At 32.0% G+C, this 18,025-nt stretch overlaps 1 protein-coding gene across 2 annotated transcripts in view; it reads left to right on the top strand.

The window, feature by feature from the left end:
• The window catches only part of LOC133322337 (mitochondrial carrier protein Rim2), a 51,222-nt gene extending 34,198 nt beyond the window's left edge, over window positions 1–17,024 (top strand). The window contains exons 2-7 of one of the 2 annotated variants that reach the window (XM_061531331.1): window positions 13,650–13,866; window positions 14,086–14,156; window positions 14,397–14,528; window positions 14,624–14,897; window positions 14,985–15,205; window positions 16,891–17,024. In XM_061531331.1, the coding sequence (XP_061387315.1) occupies window positions 13,650–13,866; window positions 14,086–14,156; window positions 14,397–14,528; window positions 14,624–14,897; window positions 14,985–15,205; window positions 16,891–17,017 (1,042 nt within the window). In that variant the 3' untranslated portion in view covers window positions 17,018–17,024. The remainder of the gene's footprint in view (window positions 1–13,649; window positions 13,867–14,085; window positions 14,157–14,396; window positions 14,529–14,623; window positions 14,898–14,984; window positions 15,206–16,890) is intronic. The other variant, XM_061531332.1, reaches the window with a different exon arrangement.
• The last annotated feature ends 1,001 nt before the right edge of the window (window positions 17,025–18,025 follow it).

Genomic DNA, 18,025 nt, shown 5'->3' on the forward strand with positions numbered 1-18,025 from the left:
CCGTATAAATCGACATAGAATTTTATTCCACTCAAGAATAATTAGATCAGAAATATATAATTAAATAGTAGACCTCGTATGAAAATAGCGATTTAAATGTATTCGTTTTCAAAAGATGTATACCTACAATCAATATATATATTTTTATGCATTTATTGCAATGAAATCTATAGCCATACTATTCCTCCCAACTGTATTTAATGATTGGACGTCGTCGTCACCCACCTCTCCCTCTAGATTTATTGTTATTATTCAGTACAGCTAGCTACTTGTCATCAATAAAACAAAATTATAAATAATTTTTTTTTATTGCTCAAATTACAACGTGCAGTTATCATTTTCTGTTGTTGTTGGATTTTTTTTTCATTTACGCTTGAGACACAATCGACATATTGAATATCACAATAATCGCTTAACTTGTAATACGTTGTATACCTTTTTACAATATATGTACGAGTATATATTGTATATGAATTCCCTTCCACCTCCTTATAGGAGCGTGTCTGTGACAATTACTCTATTATCTAAACGAATTAAAATTGATTGCAGAAATGAGTATTTTGTTTTGTCTGACAATCTTATGAAATTAAATATAATTACAATATTTCCGATGTCGGAGTACTAATATACTAAATATATTAAAAAAAATAAATTTTCACAATTTTGATTAAAATCTGTAATTTAATTTAATTAATTTATTTGACGTAATATGACAATAAGCTATAATATTAAAATCAATGAAATTGACAATCTAAACCTACTAGGTTTACTAAATCCAGTAAAATGTAAATGTACCATAATTTGAAATCTAAAATTAAAATAAAAAATCATGCAAAAACTCTTGTATATTTCTGGATTGCAGTTTCCCAACAAACTTTTTTTTTATCACTGAAAGGAATAATGTAGGAAATTGTTGTTTAAACTGCTGCCGATGTCATTAGAAACGGGATCGTAGGGGATATACGAAAAAGTGGACAGTTCTTCCATAGAGATTTTATAACCCATTGGGCACAATAAATGCAAAATCTCAAAATCGTGCAACATCGTTTAAAGACTTTTTATCCAACCATGGACTAATACTAATAAGGACTATATTGAATATTTATTTTAAAATATTTTAGAATAAATATTGAATATTTCTACCCCACAATAATCAAAATGACAAAAATACCAAAAATATACCCTCCATTTTTGGTATTTTTATCATTTTGGTTACGGATTGATTCAATATATGGTAGTGAGATTTGAACCCAATCAGAATACTATATAATACCCTTCACCACTATGGGTATATTAAAAAGATGCATCCTAACAGAAGGGCCATTAACATGAAATTGAATGAACTAAAATATGAGCTATATCTACATCTGGACGGATTCCAACAAAACTCGACAGACGTTTTTATGTCAATCAGCCTAACTTTGAGTCTTTGGTGCACCATTTATTTAAAATCGGAAGAAAATATATATGGGAGCTATATCTAAATTTGATCCGATTTTCAGAAACTTACTACTCATCATTCTAGACTGAAGTCAGTACGCTATACCAAATTTCCTGCAAATCGATAGATATTTAGGGACTTTGGTGCACCATTTACATTAAATGGGACGAAAATATATATGGGAGCTATATCTAAATCTGAACCGAGGATCACGAAACTTAACACTCGTCGTTCTAGACATAATTCAGTACCTTATGTTGAATTTCTTTCAAATCGAAAGATATATAGGGACTTTGGTAAACTATTTACCTAAAATCGAACGAAAATATATATATGGGAGGTATGTCTAAATTTTAATCGATATTTCCTAATTTCAATAGGGTTCGTCCTTGGGCCAAATAAGTGACTTATGCCAAATTTCATCCAATTCGGATCATAAATGCGACCTGTACTTTCTATGCATATTCTCAAAGGGAACCATGTGTCTATCTCGTATCCTTTTACATGTTACAAACATATGCACAAAGACATAATACCCTCCCTGTACCACAGTGTGGTGAAGGGTATAAGAATAGTTGGAGTTAAGACCAATTTTCGAAGAAATCAGATAAATTTTTTACGTATCTAAATCTTATTTTTAGAATATTGTTTATCAACCATAAACAACAAAAAACAGAAACTCGTCGTATTTTTTTTTTTGTTATTTATTGATCAAACTGCGCACAACTGTCAATTACGTTTGTACATACCTAAAGGCATATTTAATTTCATTGTTCATTTTGTTTACAAATCCAATTTATTAATATAGAATGACAATTATTAAAGGTTGTTTGTCATGCTAATCTTATAAATGCCATTTTTCCGCAACTCTTTGAGAGTTTTTTATTTATTTATTTTTTTATTATTATTTTTATTTTTGGCAGATCAAGGGAATAACTTCGATATATATTGTTCTGCTATTTAACTAAAATACTTAATAAGAATAGGATATTGATAAACTATAAAATAAATATATTTTGTATAGAGGACCTATAAAGGTCTTCCTTCTGAAAAGTTATATGTCGATATATAAAAGGTCTCCTTCTATAGATGACATATAAAGAGGTTCTTATAAATGTTCTTCTATCTGCAGGATACCTATACAAAATTATTCTATTTTCAAAGGACCAATATGTAGAATTCTATCTATAAAAGTCCTATAAAATATCTTCTATATATGGAGGATCCTTAAAGGCCCTCTTTTTTATAGAGGATCTACAAATCTATAGAAGCCCTATAAAGGGTTTTATAAAAGTTCTAGCCTGAGAGAAAGAAAGAGATCATACATCTATTGATCTGTTTTACATCTGTCGAGAGCCTCAACATTTCTTCTATGAACAGAAAATCCGATAATATCTATATCCAATAAATGTTTTTCATTATTATTATTATTTTTTTTTTTTTCAATCAAACAATTTAATTAATATATCATAGAAAAATACCTTGAAGAAAACAAGAAATATATATATTTATATTGTGGCATTTCTATTATTTCACATTTCTACGACGACCAAGACCATGACCTTGTTCAATATACACTTTAGTTTCCTCTTCAATTCTAGTCGTTGTGGTGTTGGTGATTTAACGATATATATTTTTTATTTTATTCCTATAAATTACTGAAATAGAAAAAACAGGCCTTACTCGAACGAACAAAAACAACGTCTAACAAATTGTAGGCAATATGAATATGTATTTCGGTATGTATTTTTTTGTTTTTATTCACATTGAACTTGCTACTAGAAAGAAAGTTCGCCGGCAGCAGCATATGTGATTCTGTGTGATTCACAGAAACTTGCAGAACAACAATTCTACACACCGCTTATCGATAACCAACCGAATTTGGTCAATGGAAATTTACAAAAAGAAAAAAAATAAATAGAAGCAGACATATGTTTTGGCATTTGCCAAACTAAATAAACATACATATGTTTGTATGACTGATAAAATTATTTTTGTTGTTGTTGTTTTTTTTCTTTTGGTTTGTTATTGCACAATTTTTCTAACATATTCGATTTTGATTAATTACCCTAGTTGTGGGAATTTTGTTATCATGTGATATGACCTAAGGGACCGAACTTTTAATTTTTTTAATGTTGTAGATGACAGATCTGAGCAGAAAAAAAACAGCAGCAAAAATTCTCGGCCGAACTACTCTAATTCTGTGCTGAGGACGGCGGACAGTTTTCAAACGCCCTTTCAATGCATTTTTCCTTTCTTAATGGCAATAAATTGATTTAGACCCCCAAAGCATATTGCAAGCAATCCATACATTTTTCTATTGACGTTAACAATTTTAATTGCATAATTCAATTTTGCAAATGTTTCTGATGACATAAAACATTATTTAGAATTTTCTTTTATTTTGTTGTTGTTTTTTTGTTTTTGCAATACACGCGTGCCTAAAGATGATAATTTATTTTTAAAACACTTAAATAATCTTCTTTTTTGGTACTACGTATGGACATTAGGTTGGGTACAACAAAACCAATTTCGATTTGTATTAGTTTCAAACGAATTCAACCACAGATTCCGAAAAAAAACACAAAGAAAAATTACCAATTAATTAGAGGAGAAGTGAATTATTTGATATCGAAAAAGAGTCAAACTTTTTTCCTAAATAATTTTAATGACATCTCACAGGAAAATTAACATTTTAATATTCATGTCCTGATTTTTTGATATTGAAAATTTTATTGTCTTACACCACCCTAATATACTCTTGACGTTAGCACGTAAACATTCTTAACAAAATATTCTTTTTAATTCACATAACAATTTTTTTTCGTCGGATGCTGCTGATGTATATAAATTTTTCAACAAATAGATTTTAAGTGCAAGTATAAAAGTAATTCAATGGAAAAATACCCAAAATAAACTATTTAAATTTTTAGTCGAATATCGTATCGTAAATGTAAAATATAAATTCTTTTAATTTTGATAAAAAAAATCAATTACAAGGAATGAATTACACAACGTTTATTTATATCGGACGAAACTATGGAAGCTATAACTAAACATACATAAATTTGGACTTAATTCAGCACGCATTATCGAAATTTTTGTTTCAATCGGCTGGTAAATCAATACCAACGCTTGTTAAGGTTTGTAACTTTGCACATATATATTTAAGAAAAGAGAAGAAAAATAACTTACAAAAAATATTTTATTGCTTTGTTGTTGTTTTTTGTAATTAAAACTGTCTTTATTTTTAATGGCGGGCAAAACTTCGCATACAAAAATCAACGGTGTTAGACCTACATTCTGTCTCTGTGAAAAATTTTGTGCCAATATTAACAAAATCAGATTGAAAACAAATCGATTTTTGACCAAAATCCAAATTAAAAAATAAGGAAGATCTTCACCGATTGGCTTTATCCTAGTTCATACGAAATACATGGAAACGTGTAAAAATTGGGAATCGATTGGGTTATTAGTGAGTTATCGCGCCCGCCATTCGCAAGAGAAAAACGCGTTTAAAGTTTGATGAACCCTTTAGCCGTCACTTGATACTGACACAAATAAACGTTCCGATTTTCACTTGAAATTTTGTAGAGACATTCTTGAATTAGTGTGCAATTACATATCGGCCTACGCTATACAAATATTTAAAATCCGAAACTATCAGCTATTAAAAATGGCATCGATTTAACAAAACTCGGCGTCAAATTAGACCTAATTCAGTAATGTGCAAAATTTTGTTTAATCTACTCAATATTGCTCAGTATGGTGCTGTTACATACAAAATTTCAAGTGAAAATCTCAATAACTCTTGCGTCAATATAGCCGATTTATTGTGTGCAAAATTTTGTCTTAAAGGGACAATATTGCCAAGAGTGATTTACATAAAATTGGACGAAACTATATTTATATCGAAGCAAATGACGATTTCCACAAAACTTCGCACATATCAATCTAGACCTAATTCTGTAAACTGTGCCAAAATTTTCAACGACATATATTGGGACTATGGTGCACCATTTATATAAAATCGGACGAAACTATATATGGAAGCTATATCTAAATCTGAAACGATTTTCTCCAATTTCAATGGGGTTCGTCCTTGTGCCAAATAAGTGACATGTGCCAAATTTCTTCCAAATCGGATCATAAATGCGACCTGTACTTTGTTCACAAAAATACATGGACTGACGGACAGTGAGGTGAAGTGATTCTATGCATATTCTCAAAAGAAAATAAGTTTTTTGTAACATATGCGGCTATATTAGCTTGTTTACCAAAATATGAAATAAAATAAACGTTCCGATCGAATTTAGGTTTTTTTCTTTGATGAATAAATTCGGCCATCTGAACTTTACGAAAATATTTTAAAATTTTGCTTGAAAATGTCAATTTTGAATTTGGTTTTTAGCTTCTTTATGCACACCTTGCATGATTTTATTTTGGTTTGTAAAATTTCAACATTTCCTCTTTTCAAATCTATGACCTTTTGACTTTATTTTTTTCAGTGTGAAATTACATATGGACGCTATACAAATATATGATCAGAACTCAATTAAACTTTATACATGCATTCCCATATTAAATTCGGTTCTAACCCAGTTCAAATTTTTGGTTTATTCCAGTGATTGGAAATCATGATTTTTACAAATGACATTTTTTTCATTTTCAACATTTCCAGATTTGTTTTTAAAATTTTTTATTAATTTGTTGTAAATAAATTATTTAGACTGTTAACCACTTCCAAAATTATTATTCTTCAACATTTTTCCTATTTGCCATAACTCCCTAAACCACCATTAACATTCATACCCTCATTGAGGTCATAAATGTAAAGGTTCACATATTAAAATGCCAACTGAACGAACATGCTGTGAATATCTAATTTTGTTCTCCTACATTATAATCGGAATATCCCATAGCACGTGTTAGTTCACCTAAATAACAGGTGACCGACACACTCACTTGACTGTTAATCACGGAAGTTTGTGTGTGCCGAACACTTGAGATTAAAATGAGGAGGGTAGCCAATAAATGTATACAAGTTTACACCATGTAATAGCGTATAATACCGGTACTTTGTACTTGATACATCTTCCACTTCGTACATAACATATATATTTTTTATTTAAATTGTAATGTTATTACAATTGTTTTAGATAAGATTTTGAAAAACTTGATAACAATTCACAGAGGGAATTATTTGCATATATGATGTTTTAAATCCAAAAGGGAATTTATTCGAATATCTAAACACTTAGGGAAAAAAGGGAAAAGAAATGTAATCAAATTAAAAAAAAATACTTTTCAAATTTCATACGAAGGCTACTAGCCAGGCCTAATATATCATCGACAATAGTTTTATTGGTTTTCAAAGTATTCTCCAGCATTATTTATACACTTTGTTATGCACTCAAAACAAATTTCGATTAATTTTTTTCCACTCCGATTGAAACACCTCCTCAAAAGCATGGATTTTGAACGCTTCAACCGGATCTCCTGGCCATGAAAATCTTTGGCGCCATAAAATGTGCATAATGATTCGTAAGATATTGTTTTGATTCGTCTTCTCTTGATTGCTATTTTATTTTTCGCTCAAAAGCATAGATCCATAATTCGCTACTTGTCCCGATCTCTCTTAAACTGCGATTGCATCTTTTATAAATATATTTTAACTAATCGACAAAACATTTTTGAGCCATTTATAAATTGTGCGGAAAACCTTTTTACGGTCATGTGTTCAAACAATTTTAAACTTATGCTGGTATTAACCAGTGAGCGGAGCAGTATAGTCGGACGGGACCGACCATATGATACCCTACACTACTTCGATGAAAATCTAACTTTCTGTGGTTCTATATTCTGAGCTTGGGCAATATTTCGCGATATTTGCACCCTTTTGACCGGCGAGATGTCAACAAATAGGAATAATACCTGTCCAGATTCCCTTGTGTTGTGATGTTCGGCTTTCAACTGTGGCCTCGAAAAACACAAAAAATTAAGTTTTCGGTCCCAAAATTATTATCTGATCATCAGCGAAAATTATAGGCGTTGTCCTTGACCATAACCAAAAAAACGTTGGCAACCCTATGCCTGAGTAGACGTGTGTTTAGTTTGCAGCTGATCGCAAAATTGTTTTTTCCTTAAATATCAACTGTTGGCTTTTGTAAAGATCGAAGTGTTTTTGCGGAGAAGTTTTTTTTTTACGGAAGTGTGAAATAAAATTAAATGCAATTCTATATACAGTGATTGAAAACATAATTTCATCCCGTGTTACGCAATTACCATATTTTGCTTTCTTGCCATTTTTCCATTTTTTGACTGGAAGCGCCTTATTGTTGTTGCTGTTTGTTCCTGTCATTTCTCAACTGCTGTTGTTGTTATTAACATAAACAATATGCCTACTACGAAGAAACAAATATTGTGTGGCTCTTGTAATGAACCAGTGACAAAGACCCAGGGATCCGTGAAATGTAGAGTTTGCGACAAATGGTTGCATGGATCTTGTGCTAACTTGAGTGAAAAAGACCTAGCTGCACTTAAATCAATTAGAGTCAGTGCCTTTATTTGTACTGCTTGTGAAACCAACTTAAGTAATAGCCATTGTGGAACCGCTGATGACTTACAAAACCTCTCTAAGAAACTGGATTCTTTCACTGCAACCCATCAGGAAGAATTAAATTCTATTAAAGCTGCCATTGACAACATGAATGCACAGTTAACGTCCTGCCTCACTGATTTAAAGGCTGATATTTTAAAGTGTCATGAAAAAGTTACTGCTGTTGAAGAATCCGTTGCTGCCATTGAAAATGAAAATAAAGCTCTAAAAGCGGAAAATAATGCTTTGCATCGCAGATTAAATCGTGCAGATTTTTTGATTAGTGGTCTGCCTGATGGTTTGAACGATTTGGTCGCAATTGTCATTTCTGTTGCTGCTTTTTTCAATGTGGAACTAGTACGTCGTGATGTTGCATTGGCCTGTTACATTAATAATAAGAAACACATTTTGGTGAAGCTTAATTGTGCAGAACTTAGAGATGAAATCATGCGTCAATATTTTAAGAGTCGGTCATTGAAGGTTTCTGATATCCTGTCTGGTTCTGGGGGTGATGTTACGAGAAGGGTGTACTTAAATGACCACTTTTCCCCTGAAGCTAGTAATTTGAATGCCGTTTGTAACAAGCTTCGTCGACTCAACCTGATTTCAAAGTACAGAATCATCAATGGAGATAAAGCTAAAGCTAAAATTGTACTGCCTGATGGTAAAATCGTTGAACGTGATGCTGCTGGTTGTTCTCTACTACTTCCTGGCCATATATAATCTTACCATACACATTTATTTTTTCCCATTGTCTTTAATTGCTTATTAATGTGAAATCAAGATACAACTCTATGCGTATAGTTCAAATTTTTCATATTGACCTCTGTGAGGTATTTTCTTGTTGTATCCTGGTTCTAATTTTTTATTCGCAATATAATTTGCATAAGTTGATATTTTTTATTCGACCTCATTTTATATCTCTAATTTGCGAAACGCTGTGTTAAAGTGATTTTTTGATTAAATGAATTTAATTTTTTGTGCATATATATCGCATTTATATTTCTTTTCTTGGCTCCCACCCTATGCTTGTTATGCAATCAATGTCTTTTGATAATAATCTTGGTCCTATAGTGAGTGGTAACTCCCATCTCAAGCTACTGTTACATCCATATAGTAACAATTTGAACATTGCTCACCTAAATTGTAGGAGCATTAAACCTAGTACTAAATTGGATGAAATAAAATCTATTTTAAAGGACAATACTTTTGACATTCTTGCTATTTCAGAAACGTGGCTTTCTTCTAATATTTTGAATTCTGCTCTTTCTATTCCAAGTTTCAATATTTGCCGCAATGACCGTCAAATACCCAGTAGAGGTGGTGGTATTTGCATATATGTTTCCAGGGGACTTCGATATAAATGCGTTTTTAAAATATCCGTTCATCATTGTGAATCTCTCTTTATTGAGCTACAATTTTCAAGTATCAAAATTCTTTTTGGTGTTGTATATTTGCCTTCGGGTAATATAGATATATTCGAACATGCTCATTCAGAACTTTTTGCTCAATATAGTAATATTTTGTTGGTTGGTGATTTTAATTGCAATTTATTTAATCCTTCGAGGGCAAATATGTTTCGGTCACTTTGTACTAGATTAAATCTATGCATTATTCATAATTCTAAACCTACACATTTTGATCTAAGCAATCGTTCTACATCTCTCATTGATTTCATGCTTGTCAGTGACTGTAGTCTCGTAAGTTATACAAATCAGGTTCAGTGCCCACCGATTTCTGACCATGCACTTATATTTGCATCACTCTCATTAAATTATAACCCTTTACCTGATTTTATAGAGTTCCGAGATTACAGCAACATTGATTGGATTGGTTTATATTCCTTTCTTGATACCTTTGACAAGGATTTAATAATAGGAAATGCTGATGTTGATACAAAATTCTCACTTGTTTGTTCTCTTCTTAATCGTCTTTTTACGTTTGTTCCTATTGTTAGGAAAAAACTGAAGTACACTGGTGAGCCTTGGATGGATTCTAGTGAAGTCAGATTTGCAAGATCATTAAGGGATTTGGCTTTCTTGGCATTCCAAAGAGACCAATCTCAAATAAGTTGGCAAATCTATTGCAAATATAGAAATAAGGCGAAATCTTTAATACGCAAAAAGAGGAGACTTCATTTCGCTAGGGTTTTTGGCAATATGGACCCAAATAGGCTCTGGAATGTTCTTAGAAGTTCTGGATGTGTAGGGAATGATAATGATACTATCAATATTGATGTTAATGATATTAACGAGTACTTTGTGAATACTTGTAATACCAATACTGACGTGTTTTTTAATGTTGATGAATTCCCTGATTTGGATTCGTCATTTTCATTTCGTTGTGTAGATGAAGAAGAGCTAATAGAGGCAATGGGTAAAGTGAAATCTAAATCTGTTGGAATCGATGGCATACCTATATATTTTATCAAACTTATATTTCCTTGCATCTCTGATATAATTTTAAATCTTTTCAACACTATATTAACTTCTTCTGTTTTCCCATCTGCGTGGAAGACTGCTCGTGTGGTGCCCATTCCCAAATCTCGCACTGTACGTGGTCCGGATGACTTGAGACCAATTTCAATTTTATCGGCATTATCAAAAATAATGGAACATATTATTAAAAAGCAAATGCTTACGTCTTGTGTTAATCGAATAAATGAATGCCAATATGCTTTTCGCCATGGACATAATACTACTCACTTGCTGCTTCAACTAACTGACTCGATTCGTAAAACTATTAATGATGGCGGGATTAGTATTATGGTATCCTTAGATTTGTCTAAAGCCTTCAATTCTCTTGATTACATACGCCTTGTAAGCAAGTTAAGAGATCAATTTAACTTTTCAAGATCTGCGTGCAAATTAATTTTTTCCTATTTATGCAAAAGGAGTCAATTTGTCGTGTTAAATGGTGCTGAATCCAGTATTCTGAATTTGTTCTCCGGGGTACCACAGGGATCTGTCCTTGGCCCACTATTGTTTATTTTATATATAAATGACCTTCCTTCCTATACAAACACTCCTTATTGCTCAACATTTGTTTTTGCAGATGACATATATCTACTTTTTAGTGGTAGGCGTGCTGACTTGGATATACTTGAAGGTAATATAAACGCAAACTTAAATCGTTTTGTTGATTGGGCTAATATAAATTCACTAATGGTTAACCCATCCAAGACTAAGGCAATATCATTTTGTAATAATAATCGTGTTTTGCCTTCTTTTAACATTTTCATGAACCAAATTCGAATAGATTTTGTACAGCAGCATAAGTGTCTTGGTGTAATTATTGACTGTGATCTTTCGTTTAGAAGTCACATTGATGCTTTGTTCGGCAAAGTATGGAGCATGTTACGCAGGATCTATGGGTCAAATTTATACCTTCCTCACCGAATAAAATTAATGCTAGCTAATTCTCTTTTACTATCTCAGGTTTTGTACGGACTGGAGGTCTATTCGGGTACAATCGGTGTTAATATTGATAAATTGAAGCGTATTGTGAATACTATTATACGTTTTGTATACAATCTTCGCCGAGATGATCATACTTCTGCCTATGTTATTCGTTTCCTGGGATGTTCTTTTGAAATGTACATAAACTATCGTTGCATTTTGATTTTTTATAATCTCATTAAGAATGGTATACCTTGCGCCTTTAGACGTTTATTTCAGTTTTCACATTCAACAAGGAATCCTCAGATTTATATTCCTAGAATTTGGAAAAATATATATTCTAGGTCATTCTTGGTAAGAGTTGCGCGTTTTTGGAATTTTTTGCCATTAGAACTGCGTATTTTTTCTCATAGCAATAATGCCTTTCGTCTGAAAATGATGGAGTATTTTCAAGAATTAATGGAATAGCATATTTTATATACTTTTTTATGTTTATATTAACCAGTCGGATTGTGCTACCACTCATTGGACTGTTTTCTTTCTTATTTTTCCATTTTGTTTTCTTTTTTATTGGCTTGGGAGCCATGAACTTTGAACTTATGTTAAATTTAATTTAATTTTAAAAATTAATATAGTTACATAGTTTTTTATTTGTATAATATAACTCAGGTTTAAATTGTCATGAGATACACTAAATTGGCCACTGAAGGCTTAGTATTATATATGAATCTTAAATAAATAAATAAATAACTGGAACCTCATGGAACATTTCAAAGCGATCATGGTAATGGGTTACTAAATAATATATGAATACGTAAGCATCTGTAAATATTTAACTGTAACTCCCACGCCCGAGTACATACGACAATATAATTGGTATCAATTTAAAGGTCAACCACTCCTCTTGGATATATTATCAACTTCTGGGGTCAATGTCCTTCTTCAGGTGTAAATATATATGCCATAGAATACAAATTTTGTCATTTTCACACAAAAGTCGGGGTCCATTTGACCCGCTAAATATTGACTGATTATTATCAATACAGGCATGCTTCTTCTTTGGCCTGATTCCCTTCTCCATGCAAAATTTCGCGATGTTTGGGCCATAATTGCGGCCTCTAAACCTGACAAAAATGAAGTTTTTGGTCAATTTCATCCGCTAAATATTAACCGATCTTTATAAAAAACAATAGGGGTCTTCTTTGGACAGAACCCATCCTACATGCAAAATTTCGAGATTTGTCCATAAATGTGGCCTGTATCGTGTTTACACATGTCTAGATCGACTCAGCTATTCGAGATATGACGATCGGTATACTTAAAGATGTGTCTAGGACCAATATTTCGCGTTGTTACAAACTCTTGGGGCTGCACAAAGCTATAATACCCTGACAAAATAGTTGTGTAAGGTATAAAAATGTCTATAGATGTCACTATCTCATAGTATATCATATTCTATGGGAGGACCAGAAGGTATTCTCTTAGAATACTAGAAAATTCATAGAAGCCCAATAAGTCCACTACGGAAGATCAGTAGGTCTTCTCAGAAAAGATCAATAGGCCTTGTCATAGAAGGACTTTAAATATCAAGGAAGACCTCTAGATTTCCTCATAGATCACATCTTGAAATCTTTTCATAGAATACATCTAAATGTTTACATAGATCAAGAACTCTAAAACTTTTTAAAAGAAGACTTCTTATAGAAGACCATTAGGTCTTCTCCAAGATATCATAATCATTACATCTTCTTCTCGAAAACCATGATATATTTATCTAGAATATCATATGGGTTTCTCCTGAAAACCATGAAATCTTCTGATAGAAAAACCTTAGGTATTTTCACTGAAGACTTTTATATAGAAGACAACTTGGTCTTCTCATAGAAGACCTCGCGAACTTCTCATAGAATGCCTCTGGTTCTACTTACTAGGTCTTCTCATAGAAGGCTATGAGCTCTTCTCCTAGAATACCATTAAATCTTATCATAGAAAGCAATGAAATTTTGTCCCAGAATAAGATTTCTTTCACGAAGATAATATAATACCATACTTATATATTTTCAGAAATTGCAGTAGAATAGGCCAATTTGATAAGTTAAAGATCTTATTTTCAAATAAATATTAATTTAAAATAATTAGTTTATGTTTTGTTAACTAATTCATTATATATTCCATATTAATTATTTTCGCTCTTCTTTTGCTCCCTTTTCAGAACTGCTGGTACAGTTGGTGCTGTGGTAACATGTCCATTAGAAGTCGTCAAAACCCGTCTACAAAGTTCAACAGCATTTTTAACACCGCCACGGATAGAACACAATTCAACGACAAATGCATCCTCCGAATTGCTGCGACCTGAACAGAGACGTAAACTTAGTACGACAATATTACGTAACAGGTCCCAACCACAGGTGATTGGGGGTGTTCGTAGGGTAGTACCACCATATTACATTACATTATCTATACACTATTACTATTCTAAAAAAACATCTTATCTACTTTTCTTGTATAAAATTCTTGACATACTTTCTTCAGGTCCTCTTTGGGTCTCTATTTTTTTAATCTTTGAAAATAATTTTCTATTTACTATTTTTATCTCTACATATTTCTTATTTTATAAAATTGGTATTAATTTTTTTTATTTCTTATAGATAATGGCAATATCACACTGCGGCATCTCATCGACATCCACCAAAAGTATGAGCATAATACAGTGTTTGAGGTAGGTCATGGTCCAAACAAAATAGAACTAACCAAAAGGGAAACGGCAATGTCATCGTCTCTCCTCCTCTGGAATTTTAATCTAAAACCACAAAGACCCATTTGCAATGGTTTAATGGCCTCATAACCTACACCATTTCTGTTGTATGGCATTTTGGCTAATGTGGTTTAAGGTTATGTAGTTATTACCCCCAATTTAGATTTGTATCTAATTTTTAATTTTTTTCTCTCTCCCTTTTAGACACATAGTACAAAATGAAGGGCCTAGAGCATTGTTTAAAGGTTTAGGACCGAATCTCGTTGGCGTGGCGCCATCACGTGCAATTTATTTTTGCACATATTCAGAAACCAAAAATTTCCTTAATAAGTTAGGGTAAGTATGAACCAGTATCCTTTTTCAGCATTCCAAAATATGATTTTTTATAAGCCTATAAATTACTTATTTTTGACTTCTCTTGCCCACCATAGATTAGTACAACCCGATTCTCCACAAGTTCATATAATGAGTGCAGCTAGTGCCGGTTTTGTTTCCTCTTCCCTAACCAATCCAATTTGGTTTGTTAAAACACGTTTACAATTGGACTATAATTCAAAAGTGAAAATGACCGTCAGACAGTGTATACAACGTGTTTATGCCAGCGGTGGCATAGCAGCCTTCTACAAGGGTATTACGGCGAGTTATTTTGGTATCTGTGAAACGATGATACATTTTGTTATCTATGAATTCATCAAATCCAAATTGGTAAGTTATTTTTTCTCTACTTGCCACATTTATAACAATTATATTAATGTGTTTGTTGTTGTTCTTCTTCTTTTATTATTATTTTAGATTGAACGACAAAATAAACGTTCAACGGATACCACAAAATCTTCTCGAGATTTCCTTGAATTCATGATGGCTGGTGCCATATCAAAGACTGTTGCCTCCTGTATTGCATATCCCCATGAAGTTGCACGAACACGACTGCGTGAAGAAGGCAATAAATATAACACATTTTGGCAAACATTACATACTGTCTGGAAGGAAGAGGGTCGACCTGGTTTATATAGGTAAGAATAAATTAAATTGTTGAAATCTAGAAAAGGAAAGTAATGGGGACGATATCTATCTGTAAATCTGTAAAGCTTAGATTACTAAAAGTCGTTGTAAAAAGAGAAAGGTGGAAAGAACAAGTGAAAAAGCGTTAAGTTCGGCCGGGCCGAACTTTAGATATACTGACAGGTACTAGAAATGAAAATATTGGGAACATACCAAAAAGTGGACCTATGCCGACATTTCTGAAAACGGATTATGTAAACCATAATATAAATTTCAGAATTTTTTAATGGATCTTGATACCCACAGCCTTATGGCTAATGAGGGTGTATAAATATTGGTTCTAGATCCCATGTTTCTTTGGACCAAATCCGTTTTAGAAAACTTAGATTTCATCCATACATTGCTCGAAAATTCGAAAATGGGGAATATCGGTCCACTCCTTCTGGAATCTCTACACAGGGGCTAGGTCTAAATGCGGGCTATACTTCATTATCGAACCTTATGTTCTATTTTTTATCTCGATATCCTCCGCAGGTGAAATGATTACAACAGAGTATTAGAACCAAACTCAAAACGCGTAACAAATCTGATAACTAGTTTAATATAAACCAGTAAAGAAAGTTCAAAAGTTCACCACTTTGGGTACATACAAGAGCTGTTAATATCTACAATATCCACTTTGGGTACATACAAGAGATGTTAATATCAACAATATCCTGTAGATAGAACAGACATAAAATCATTGGAGGACCATTGAGATGGAATTGGGCGAAATTATTAGATTTTTTTACCTATTAGGAACTCAAAATACTAAATTACAGAAAATTCGGCGGAAAAATACTATCATAACTCCCAAAAATACTGAAAATTAGGAGGTTCCGTTATATGGGGGGTACCAGAAAAAGTGGACCGATATTTATAATTTTTAGTGGAGATATTTGGTATCCAAAAAGAACCCAATGTAGCAAATTTCGGCAAATTCGGTTGAAAAACGCGCTCAAGAACCCCAAAATACCGAAAATTGGGGGGTACCCTTATATGCGAGCCATCTTCGAACTTGACCTGCCTGCAGACAAAAGACGACTCTATGCAAAATTTTGGCGATCTATCTCAATTCCTTTAGACGCTAGAGTGATTACAACAGACAGACAGGGCTATATTGTCATAGAATTTTACGCTGATCAAGAATATATACTTTATATGATCGGAAATGATTATTTCGTACCATACTATGGTGGAGGGTATAACAAATGCGAAGGAAAAGGTAATGATTAGGGTTGATAGCTGACCCAAGATAAATTGTTGGCAAAGCTGTAATTGATTTTGTGGTATATCTCGGAGAAAATTTTTAGAGTCTGTCTCATGTCTGCCAAACATTTAATTCCTTCTGTATCGAAGCATAGGGCATTGACAGAGTGGATATTGGATCCTCTTCATCCTCACATAGACGGCCGTATTCCACTTCATTAATGTTCCATTTTGAAAAGATAGACCTGATTCAGCAATTTCATGTGATGATCCCCACATTCTTTAAGTCTTTCCTACCCATAAAAAACAATGTTTTAGAAATGTTCCAGAAAATAACCTGCTTTGAGGTTACACATACTCAAAATAGGTTTACATAAATTCTATTAAAATTCTGAACTCTTCTAATATTAAAAATTATTAATATTTTATATTATTATTTTCCTTACAGAGGCTTAGCTACACAACTTGTGAGACAAATACCAAATACCGCTATACTGATGGCGACATATGAAGCTGTGGTTTATGTATTAACGCGACGTTTTAATAGTAAAAGTAATGAATTCTATGACTTTTAAGAAGAAGGATTATATTTAAGTCAACCACCACTACTACTACTACTATCTACATCTTCCTCCTCCTCCCACTTCGACCTAGCCGCCACCCATCTTCTTAATACTGTAGTTAGGTTTATACATATACATAGTTATAGTTAACTAAAAGAAAAGAGAAAAAACAACAACACCACAAAACAAATTGTTTATGTTTTAATTTTGTTTGTGTGTTTTTCAAAACATAATAATAAAAACAAACAAACTTTTAAAGTTTGTTCTTTTTGTTTAGAAGCTAAGCTAATGTTTTTTTGTAAAGAAGATTTAAATACTCTTCTACTTTGATATCTTGTTACTCTTTTTTTGGCCTAATTATAGGCTTTTCGAAACCAAAAATAAATTGAAAAAACATTACAAATTAAACAAACAAAAAACCCTACCATGTAAAAACAAGGAAAAATGAGCGCTTTGTAGTTTTAACCAAAGTTGCTATGCAACTTTAAAATTGATAAACAAAAATATATATAAATTATTTATTATAAATAAAAAAACATTTTGAAAATTGTTAATTTCTAAACAGAGAAAAACTACTGAACAACAATAAAACTAATATACCAACGAAAAACTATTAAAAAAATTGAAAAAAAGTAAAACATTTGATTTAGGGCAGCACAAAAAGTAAAAGGCTTTTTTATGAACAATAACAAAAACAACATCAGCTATAAAACGCACGAATTATTTTCTAAGCTCAAATCAAGGAATATAATCACATTTTTATTTAAGTTTCTCAGCAGCAGCATACATGCCATATTCAATTTGCAAATATTCTTTTAATGCGCGCTCTAATAACAAAATAAAACAACAAATCAAATTTGAACATTTTGTGATTTTATCGATCTTTAGTCTTTATGTTATTATTTTTTTGTTTAATTATTCATTATTTCTAAATAAAAAATAAATTATGTTTTTTTAGAAATATAGAAAGGCGGTCATTTTTTTTAAATCATAATTTAGTTAAAAAATTTGATTTAAATA

The sequence above is a fragment of the Musca vetustissima genome, unplaced genomic scaffold (assembly GCF_032173495.1).
Source record: "Musca vetustissima isolate MV318-11 ecotype Yass unplaced genomic scaffold, APGP_CSIRO_Mvet_v1 utg7802, whole genome shotgun sequence".
In the NCBI taxonomy this organism is placed as follows: Eukaryota; Metazoa; Arthropoda; class Insecta; order Diptera; family Muscidae; genus Musca; species Musca vetustissima.